Here is an 11,187-nt window from a genome sequence, read left to right on the forward strand (position 1 = left end):
ACTCTAGCAGAAAATAGATCCAGCTGTTGGAGGGTGGGAGACAGACTCAGGAACACCAGCACAGCTAAAGGTGAGGGTTAAGTGCTAAACCCAAAATAATGAGCTTGAGTGCATGTTTGCAACACTGAACTGAGACTGCTATCCCTTTTCCAACCAAAGATCTTATCTTGGTGCTTTGAAAGCTGGTAACCATGCTTATGCTCCTTCCTGAAAAAGAGACTGAAAGATTCCTCTGGAGAAACTGGTCAGCCCAAGAGAAATGATCTAACATAGATACTAGCATGTGGAGGTTCCTAAACCAAAAAGCAAGATCCTTGCACATCACTACATGTGCACTGCCTGTGCAGTGCCCAACATTTATAAGCCCTGTATCCTCATGTACAGTTTCCAATTAGCTTTTTAATGCTCCTGTCTTAAACATGGAAGCCACAAGACCAGATGTTTGAGGAAAGCCTCTACATAAAGATAGAAACCAAAACAGAAAACGTGAATGAAAAAGAACTTGGAAAAAAAAAGACAATGTGCTATATAAAACACAACAAACTATAACTAACATCCATAGTTACAGGAAAGATATTGCAGTCTTGAACCAAAACTGTTAGTGAAATTCATAGAACATGAAGTAGCTCTTAAAAATTAAAAATATGATAGCAGAAATAAAAAAAATTAATAGATTAGATAGCAAAGCTAAAGAAATCAAGAAGCCTTAGGATGACCACTGCATGGCAGGCCTGCAAAGCAGCTATTTTGGGACTAGGATGGATTGGGGGAGAGGGCTCTAGGAGGGATGTCTCTTTAAGGTTAAAAAAAAAAGCGGGGGGTGGGGGGAGTTCCCCTTGTAGCTCCGCAAAATCAAATCTTAGTAGTATCCATGAGGACACAGGTTCGGTGTCCCTGGCCTTGCTCAGTGGGTTAAGGATCTGTAGTTGCCATGAGCTGTGGTGTATGTAGGTCGAAGACGTGGCTTGGATCCTGACTTACTGAGGCTATAGCTGTGGCTGGAGCTCTGGCTCCAACTTGATCCCAGCCTAGGAACTTCCATATGCCACACCTGCAGCCCTAAAAAAAAAGAAAAATAAAAAATAAGAAAATGAACAAGTCCATTTATTTATTTAGTTTGTCTTTTTAGGGCCACACTCGAGGCATATGGAGGTTCCCAGGCTAGGGGTCAAATCAGAGCTATAGCTGCTGGCCTACACCACAGCCATAGCAACACCAGATCTGAGCTGCGTCTGTGACCTACATCACAGATCACGGCAATGCTGGATCCTTAACCCACTCAGCAAGGCCAGGGATCAAACCTGTGTCCTCATGGCTGCTAGTCAGATTCGTTTCTGCTAAGCCATGATGGGAACTCCAGTTTGTCCTTTTCTTAAAAGATGTAAATAACAAGAGGTCTTCATAGAATTTTTAAACACAAGAAGAAGAAAAGAACACATTACCAAATTGAAATTTCTTCAGAGAACCTTCAGCTTCTTTGAGTTTCCTAAAGGTCATATCAGTTTGAGACAACTAGAAAGATTATATCCTTATGGTCTTCTTTCCTTTGTTCTTTTCCTAATTTTTTGTGTGTGAAGTGAGTTATTAAGGGAGACACTGAGCAACTTCTCATATTAGATATACATAGTAGAATTTGTAGTAAGGAGTTACATGTTGGCAGTACACACCCTGTGGGAGATGTACTTAAATAGACAAAAATGAAAACTTTAAGTAAAATAGCAAAAATTGGGCAAAAATTGGGAGGAGGCAGGAGATCTCTGCAAAGAAGATGAAAGTAAAACTAAAAAATGGCAAAACAGGAGTTCCCATCGTGGCGCAGTGGTTAACAAACCCAACTAGGAACCATGAGGTTGCGGGTTCGGTCCCTGCCCTTGCTCAGTGGGTTAACGATCCGGCGTTGCCGTGAGCTGTGGTGTAGGTCGCAGACGCGGCTCGGATCCCGCGTTGCTGTGGCTCTGGCGTAGGCTGGCAGCTACAGCTCCGATTCGACCCCTAGCCTGGGAACCTCCATATGCCGCAGGAGCGGCCCAAAGAAATAGCAAAAAAAAAAAAAAAAAAAAAAAAAGACAAAAAAAATAATAATAAATAAGTAAATTAAAATTAAAAAAAAAAAATGGCAAAGCACCTGTACAAGTGGTGATCCTTAATCCATGTTTCGTGCTCCTGGAGAGTTATGTTCAAGTCATTTGGGGACATTTTTCCTAATCACTCTCACCCACATCTACATCCTAATCCCATAATTCTAATTCCTGACCTACATTACTACTTTGTGCTGATGAGAATGTTGCATCCATTGGTGTATTGGGGTGGGATAACTGGTTACGGGAAATTCTCTAGGATAAATGGATTATTTTATAGTCCTGTAACCCCGAGATAAAGCAGGAATTTGCCAGAGTGAGAATTTATCTCAGGCTGATCTTGCTTCTGGTTTAGGACAGGTGAGTTTCACGGTTCTTGCAAGCAGTGATTTAAGGGTTTATATCTCTTTAAGCTTTATGTTTTATCGTGCCTTTTTTGAACTGAGTTACTTGCTTGACTGACCAGAGACTGATTCCACTTAATTGAGCCAAACAAAACTTTTGCTGACAAAATCTTGTTATTCCTTCACTCATCATCGAAGAAGACTGTAATTGAAGTGAATAATACTAAGAAATTTATTTCTCATTTGCCAATGACTGGCTATCTGCGTGTGAAGTTTTTCTGTCTAATATAGCTTTTTTGATTCCACAGTGTCTCATGCAGGAGCCTCCATGTCATCTGCTTCCTCAGACACTGGAATGAGTCCCTCCTCCTCATCGCCCCCCCAGAATGTCCTTGCTGTAGAATGCAGGTGATAAATGTTTTGTCTGCCTTCACAGCAGTTTGCTGCCATGGACATAAATCCCCAAACCCTGAAATACAACCACAGAAAGCACTCAACTGGTTTGACATTGCTAAGTATATCCTGTACACTTCTCCAGGCTGAATTGTATCTATCCCCTTCTCTTTTCTTTTTTTCTGTTGCAAAAAATAAGCTGATTAATAATTGAAGTTTAGGCAGCCTGCCATATTTGTCATAATTTTTCCTTTTTAACTTTTTTTCTTTTTTTTGTGAAGATAGAAAAAGGGCACTTAGCAAATTTGAATTTGTATAATAAAGCTTTCAGGTGTTATAGAAATCATAGACAAGCAAGTGCACATGATAAACATCAAAACATTATCCAGCTGAATAGTTACTGCTGCACTTTCACTGAGATGTATTTGAACACTTGGTGAGTAGGGGGTTTATGTTGTGTTTTTTTATTGTTGTTGTTGTTGTTTTTATTTTTGTGGAAGCACTTGCTATTTAGAACTGCCAAAGTATATGTTCAGCAGTGTGCCCAGGTTTAAGGTGTAAATGGGACAAAATAAATTGTGAAAGGAAGTGTAGTTGACTGAAAACTACAGTTGTAATAAGTCTTCCACTTTTTATAGGATTTTTGAGCACACAATTATGCAAATATTTTAATGTTTATTAATGTTTACAGTGGAATTGTGAATAAGTTTTCAGTGGACTATCTTATCCCTTGACAAAAATATTTTGTCTTTTTTCTATGTAATTTCAGAGTTTTTATTTTGTTACAAAAAGACAAAAATGAAATATATAACAACAATGAAGTTATTTAACAAGATTTCTAAAGCTGAAAATTTTGTGTAAAATAAGGTATTATCTTGCAACTTGTTAAATATATTTATTCAGACATTGGATGTTGTATTTTTATGTATTTTTTAAAATATTAATAAAATTGAAAAAAAGAAAATTCTAGGTTAATTCACTCTTCAAATGACAATAGCTCTCAGCTGTCCCTCTTACAGGAGGTTGCCTGCAGCGGCTTGCCTGTATTGAAGGGAGTCTGTCTCAGTCCTTCTAACAGTGTAGAACTACAAATGGGCATCTGGATCATTAAAGTATGTCCTCGTTTAGAAACTTTGGCAGTCCTAGTATTCAAACTGTTTTGAGGATCAAATTTTTGGTTGCCCTTAAGATATTTTGTCACAGTTTTTATGTTTGCTATACTGCCGAATAAATTTATATCTCCCAAAGTTGAGATGCAACAACTAAGTAAAGCAACTATGTATGCTTTGTTTGTGAATTGTTTCACAGACTGATACATTTTGTAAATAATTCTTCCAAAATCATGTATTTAAAGCAGTTTTGCCATATACATTATGTAAAAAGGTGATTTTTTAAATCAGTTTTTAAATTCATGTTTGTACATTGAAAGGGGTTTTTTTTAAACCGCCTTTTCTGTGTTTAATATGCTGTAGAGTAATAACCTAGATGCTCTAGACTGTATATCAGGATCTGATTTACAAGAACAAAGTCAGAGCCAAACACTAGTGATGGCATAGCATTACTGAAATCATTGTTTCTTAATTTCATTTTACCACATTGTGAACTTGTGATTCAGATTCCTTCCATTTTCGCAGAGAATTAAAAACAAAAAAGTACTCTTGTAAAATGCACTTTTCTGTCTTTTCTTTGCAAAGCAGAAGTATTTCAATGTAAAATAAAAATGGAGCTCAGTGGGCAGTATTAATAAAGGCCATGTTTTAAACATAGGCTTTATATTTTTAGTTTTCATTTAAGTGATTGTTTTTTTTTCTAACTGTACCAGATTTCACAAAACAAAGCATATTCAATATAAAGTGTCATTCAAATACTGTTGGAACCAGGAGGCAACCTTAGATTCATACGTTAGATATTCGAATGATTTATCAGCTTGAATCTTGTCCTTTCTAATCAATATAAATCTGGTAATGAAGTATTGGAACCTTGCTACACAAAGGAAAATTAGATATTTATTGAATGGGTATATAGACACTGTTGAAATCCTTTTATTTGGAGGGCTAGAAAGGATTACGAAAGTAATTTAATTTTGAAAGAGTACTGATTAGGTATTAAATTCAGATATTGGTCACATTGGAATGTAGCCAAATTTTTAGTAGATAGCTCTTGTATGTGACTAAAAAATTTTTCTTAATTAATGAATTTTATTACATTTATAGGTGTACAACAATCATCACAACGAAATTTTACAGCATTTCCATCCCAAACCCTCAAAAAAAAATTTTTTTTTAAGATACTCTTTACAGTGGAAAGTGGAAGGGGTGGAGTTCCCATTGTGGCTCAGTGGTTAACGAACCCGACTAGTATACATGAGACGTAGTGAGTTCAGTCCCTGGCCTTGATCAGTGGATTAAGGATCTGGCATTGCTGTGACCTGTGGTGTAGGTTGCAGATGTGGCTCGGATCTGGTGTTGCTGTGGCTGTGGTGTAGGCCAGCAGCTAGGGCTCTGATTTGATCCCTGGCCTGGGAACCTCCATGTGCCATGGGTGTGGACCTAAAAAGACAAAAAAAAAAAAAAGGAAGGGGCTATCGATAAAATCAAATTATTTGAAAATTATGGAGATTTCTGTTTCAATATTGCACCATGTGCTTTTATTGTTGTTTATGTTAGATTTCCAATTTTACTGTCCTTCATTAAGAAAGATATTTGTACTTAGCACATACATGCTATGTCTTAAAGAATTGCTTTAAATTTGGAATCTTTATGCGTCATGCTGTTAATTTGCTTATATACCTTTCTTAATGCCCTATAATTTAACAGCTATCAATGTTGTGAAAGCATTTGAAGGTATATTCAATCACACATAAAAAATATTCTTAGAATTTATTCATCAACAACTTATCAAGCATCTGCTATGTGCCAGGCATTGTCCTAAGCCACTGTCCTAAGGCCCAGGAGACATAATAGTAAACATGACAGAAAAAGGTCCCTCTATCCATGGACAGTATAATCTAATGAGCTACATGTTGAACAATTAACCCAGGTAATTTTTAACTGCAGATATAATTAGCATATGAAGTTATGGCATGCCACAAGAAAATGATGCAGAGCCCAACTAATTTGAAGGTCCAGGTGGTCTGGAAAGGCTTTGCAGAGAAAGCAACAGTAAAATCGAGCCCCAGGGAGGATTATAGATTGGCTAGACAGATGGGAGAAAAGAGGAGGAGAGTAAAATGTGAAGGCACATTGAAGGCACATTGAGGAGGAGGAGAAGCTGGTGGTAACAGAATAGTCCTGAGGCAGAAGAGGCAGGAGCCAGGTCAAGCAAAGCTGTTCAGGCACTGCCTTAATCTTGTACCTGCCCATCTCTGCCTCTTGCTTCTGTTCCCCTACCACTCTCATCCCTATGTGTACAAAGTTATTTCAAGAGCCACTTTTCTAAGAATTTTTTTTGCTGATTTCTTACCGCCTCCAGAATATCACCCTCTTTTATGCTCTGATAGCATTTTCAATATGTGTTGTTTTACTTGACAAATGATCTTGTATTACACTTACTTGTGCCTGTGTCTTTCTGCTCTGTTAGGTGTTTAGTTCCTTAAGTACATCCACTCACCAGTTTATCCCATTAAAGTGCCTGGTCCAGCATCTAACATTTAATTTAGTAAGATGGTCAAAAACTTAAATTGAGTAAAATTACATTTGAGTTGCTGTTATTTTTCACTAGTAATCCTTATACACAAAGTCGGACATTTAAAAGTTGTCTTTGGTGTTCCTTTCATAAAGGGATTTTAAAATATCATTTGAGGAAATTCTCTCATGGTGCAGCAGGTTAAGGATCTGGATCCAGCATTGCCGCAGCTGTGGCACAGTTTGCAACTTTGATGCAGGTTTGATCCCTGGCCCAGGAACTTCCATATGCACATGTACAGCCAAAAAAAGAAAAAAAGTCATTCGAAAGTGTAAAACTAGAGTTCCCGTCATGGCTCGGTGGTTTGTGAATCTGACTAGGAACCATGAGGTTGCGGGTTCAATCCCTGGCCTCACTTGGTAGGTGAAGGATCCAGTGTGTAGGTCGCAGAGGAGACTCGGATCCCGAGTTGCTGTGGCTGTGGGGTAGGCCGGTGGCTACAGCTCTAATTAGACCCCTAGCCTGGGAACCTCCATATGCCACGGGTGTGGCCCTAGAAAAGACAAAAAAAAAAAAAAAAAGTGTTTAAAACTTGTTTAACAGTCTAATCTCCAACTTAACATATTCTTAAACTGATGAGTTTTTCTTGTTTCTTCTTCCCTCTTCCATTACTGTCATGTAGTTTTACACACTGCTTTTTATCCCATTACAGGAAGACTACAGTATGTGATAGCAGTCATCATTATTGAAGGTTGAATGACTCTTAAAATGGAGTCTGCACTAAGGGGATTTCTAACAACATCATATTTAGCATTTTCAGCATAGAAGTATTTTTTAGTCCATTATATTTATTAACAAAATCACATGATATTTTTCTTTGTTGAAAAGCACAATAAACTTTTTTTTGCAGGTGCACCTGCAGCATATGGAAGTTCCCAGGCTAGGGATCAAATCAGTGCTGTAGCCAGATCCTTAACCAACTGAACAATGGATCAGAGATTGAACCCATGTCCTCATGGATACTAGTTGGGTTCATTATTGCTGAGCCACGATGGGAACTACTGAAAAGCTCTACTTTTGAAAAACTTAAGGAACTTCTATGTAAATATAATAAATGTTCTGTGCAAGGATTAGATTTCTTTTTTTTCATGATTTTTATTTTTTCCATTATAGTTCATTTACAGTGTTCTGTCAATTTCTACTGTACAGCAAAGTGACCCATATATATATATAGGTCTTTTTTTTCTCACATTATCCTCCATCTTGTTCCATCACTAGTGATTAGATATAGTTCCATGTGCTATGTAACAGGATCTCATTGCTTATCCACTCCAAATGCAATACTTTGTATCTATCAACCCCAAACTCCCAGGCCATCCCACCCTCTTCCCTCCTCCTTGGCAACCACATGTTTTTTCTCCAAGTCCATGAGTTTCTTTTCTGTGGAAAGGTTCAGTTGTGCCATATATTAGATTCTGAATATAAATGAAATCATATGGTATTTGTTTTTCTGACATACTTCACTTAGTATGAGAGTATCTAGTTCTATCCATGTTGCTGCAAATAGCACTATTTTGTTCTCTTTTTATGGTTGAGTAGAATTCCGTTGTGTATATATACCACTTCTTTTTTTGGAGGGTGGGGGCACACCTGCAACATGTGTAGGTTCCCAAGCTAGGAGTTGAATTGCAGTTGTAGCTGCCAGCCTACACCACAGCCACAGCAACAATAGATCTGAGCCGTGTCTGAGACCTATACTACAGCTCAAGGCAACGCTGGATCCTTAGCCCACTGAGCAAGGCCAGGGATCAAACCTGCATCCTCATTGATGCTAGTCAGATTCATTTCCGCTGAGCCACAATGGGAACTCCCAACACATCTTCTTAATCCATTCATCTGTTGACGGACATTTAGGTTATTTCCATGTCTTGGCTATTGTGAATAGTGCTTCAGTGAACATACAAGTGCATGTGTCTTTTTCAAGGAAGGCTTTGTCCAGATATATGCCCAAGAGTGGGATTGCTGGGTCACATGGTAGTTCTATATTTAATTTCCTGAGGTACCTCCATACTGTTTTCCATAGTGGTTGTACCAATTCACATTTCCGCCAACAGCATAGGGGGTACCCTTTTCTCCACACACTCTCCAGCATTTGTTATTTGTTGACTTTTTCTTTTTTCTTTTTTTTTTTTTTTTTGGTCTTTTTCTAGGGCTGCACTCATGGCATATGGCTAGGGGTCTAATCAGAGATGTAGCCGCTGGCCTTCGCCAGAGCCACAGCAAGACCAGATCCAAGCCACGTCTGCGACCCACACCACAGCTCATGGCAATGCCGGATCCTTAACCCACTGAGTGGGGCCAGGGATCGAACCTGCAACCTCATGGTTCCTAGTCAGATTCGTTAACCAGTGAGCCATGATGGGAACTCCCATTTGTTGACTGTTTTAATGATGGCCATTCCAGCAGGTTTGAGGTGGTACTTCGTAGTAGTTTTGATTTGCATTTCTCCAATAATTATCATGTTGAGTGTTTTTTCAGGTGCCTGTTGGCCATCTGTATATCTTTTATGGAGAAATGTCTACTCAGGTCTTGTGCCCATTTTTCAGTTGGGTTGTTGGTTTTTTGCTGTTGAGTTGTATAAGTTGTTTGTATATTTTAGAGATTAAGCCCCTGTCAGTTGCATCATTTGAAACTATTTTTTCCCATTCTGCAAGTTGTCTTTTTTTTTTTTTTTTTTTTGATGGTTTCCTTTGCTGTGCAAAAGCTTGTCAGTTTGATTACTTCCCATTGGTTTATTTTTGCCTTTATTTCGTTGCCTTGGTAGATCTTAGAAAACATTTGTAAGGTTGATGTCAGAAAATGTTTTGCCTATATTCTTTTCTAGGATTTTGATGGTGTCTTGTCTTACATTTAAGTCTTTAAGCCATTTCGAGTTTATTTTTATGCATGGTGTGAGGGTATGTTCCAGTTTCATTGATTTACATGCAGCTGTCCAGTTTTCCCAGCAACATTTACTGAAAAGACTGTCTTTTCCCCATTTTATATTCTTCCCTCTTTTGTAAAAGATTAATTGCTTGTAGGTGTCTGGGTTTCTTTCCGGGTTCTCTATTCTGTTCCATTGGTCTGTATGTCTATTTTGGTACCAGTACCACAATGTCTTGATGACTGTAGCTTTGTAATATTACCTGAAGTTTGGGAGAGTTGCCTCCTTTTTGGCTTTCGTTCCTCAGGATTGCTTTGGCAATTCTGGGTCTTTTATGGTTTGGTATAAATTTTTGGATTATTTGTTCCAGTTCTGTGAAAAATGTCATGGGTAATTTGATAGGGATTGTATTGAATCTGTAGCTTGCTTTGGGTAGTATGGCCATTTTTACAATATTAATTTTTCTAATCCAGAAGCAGGGAATATCTTTCCACTTCTTTGAATCCTCTTTAATTTCCTTGATTAATGTTTTATAGTTCTCAACATATAAGTCTTTCACCTCCTTGGTCAGGTTAATTCCTAGGTATTTAAATTTTTTTGAGTGCAGTTTTAGAAGGTATTTATATATTCCTCTTCTAATATTTAATTGTTAGTATACTGAAATGCAACCAAATTCTGAATGTTAATCTCGTAACCTGCTACTTTGCTGAATTCCTTGATCAGTTTGAGTAGTATTTGTGTGGAGTCCTTAGGGTTTTCTAAATATAGTATCACGTCATCTGCATACAGTGACAGTTTTACCTCTCCTCTTCCAATTTGAAAACCTTGTATTTCTTTTGTTTGTCTGATTGCTGTGGCTAGGACTTCCAATACTATATTGAATAACAGTGGTGAGAGTGCCTTGTCTTGTTCCAGATTTAAGCGGGAAGGCTTTCAGCTTTTTCCATTGAGTATTATATTTGCTGTGGGTTGGTCATAAATGGCTTTTATTATATTAAGATATGCTCCCTCTATACCCACTTTGGTAAGAGTTTTTAATCATGAATCTATGTTGGACTTTGTCAAATGCTTTTTCTGCATCTATTGAGATGATCTTGTGGCTTTTGACTTTTCTTTTGTTAATGTGGTGTATGACATTGATTGATTTGCATGTGTTGAACCATTCTTGTGAACCTGGAATAAATCCCACTTGGTTGTGGTTTATAATCTTTTTTATATGTTGTTGGATTCAGCTGGCTAAAATTTCTTGAGAATTTTTGTGTATATATTCATCAAAGATATTGGCCTATAATTTTCTTTTTTAGTAGTATCTTTGTCTGGTTTTGGTATTATGGCTTCATAGACTATCTCTGGGAGTGTTCCTTCTTCAGCTTTTTGGAAAAGTTTAAGGAGAATGGGTATAAATTCCTCTTTGTATGTTTGGTAGAATTTGCCCATGAAGCCATCTGGTCCTGGACTTTTGTTTGTAGGGAGTGTTTTTATTACATATTCAATTTCATTTCTGGTGATCAGTCTGTTCAATTGACTTATTTCTTCTTGATTCAGTTTTGGTGGGCTATATGTCTCTAGAAAGTTGTCCATTTTTTCTAGGTTGTCAAATTTTTTGGCATGTAATTGTTCATACTATCGTCTTATGGTTTTTTTTTTATTTCTGCAGTGTCCACTGAGATTTCTCCTTTTTCATTTATTTTGTATGAGTTCCTTCTCTCCTCTTCTTGGTGAGTCTGGCCAGAGGTTTGTCAATTTTGTTTACCCTTTCAAAGAACCAAATCTTGGCTTCATTGATTTTTTTCTAATGTTTCTTAAATATCTATTTTATTGATTT

The 11,187-nt window shown here is 37.5% G+C and overlaps 1 protein-coding gene across 5 annotated transcripts in view; it reads left to right on the forward strand.

Moving 5' to 3' along the window:
• ARID4A (AT-rich interaction domain 4A) overlaps positions 1 to 4,581 on the forward strand; it is a 67,192-nt gene extending 62,611 nt beyond the window's left edge. For all 5 annotated transcript variants that reach the window (NM_001244179.1, XM_005659998.4, XM_005660000.4 and 2 more), the window contains one exon: positions 2,731 to 4,581. In NM_001244179.1, the coding sequence (NP_001231108.1) occupies positions 2,731 to 2,834 (104 nt within the window). In that variant the 3' untranslated portion in view covers positions 2,835 to 4,581. The remainder of the gene's footprint in view (positions 1 to 2,730) is intronic.
• The last annotated feature ends 6,606 nt before the right edge of the window (positions 4,582 to 11,187 follow it).

This window comes from Sus scrofa, chromosome 1 (assembly GCF_054392235.1).
Source record: "Sus scrofa isolate SSC_HxYL_T2T_F1_AM1 chromosome 1, Sscrofa_HxYL_maternal_Yorkshire_Landrace_v2.0, whole genome shotgun sequence".
NCBI lineage: Eukaryota > Metazoa > Chordata > Mammalia > Artiodactyla > Suidae > Sus > Sus scrofa.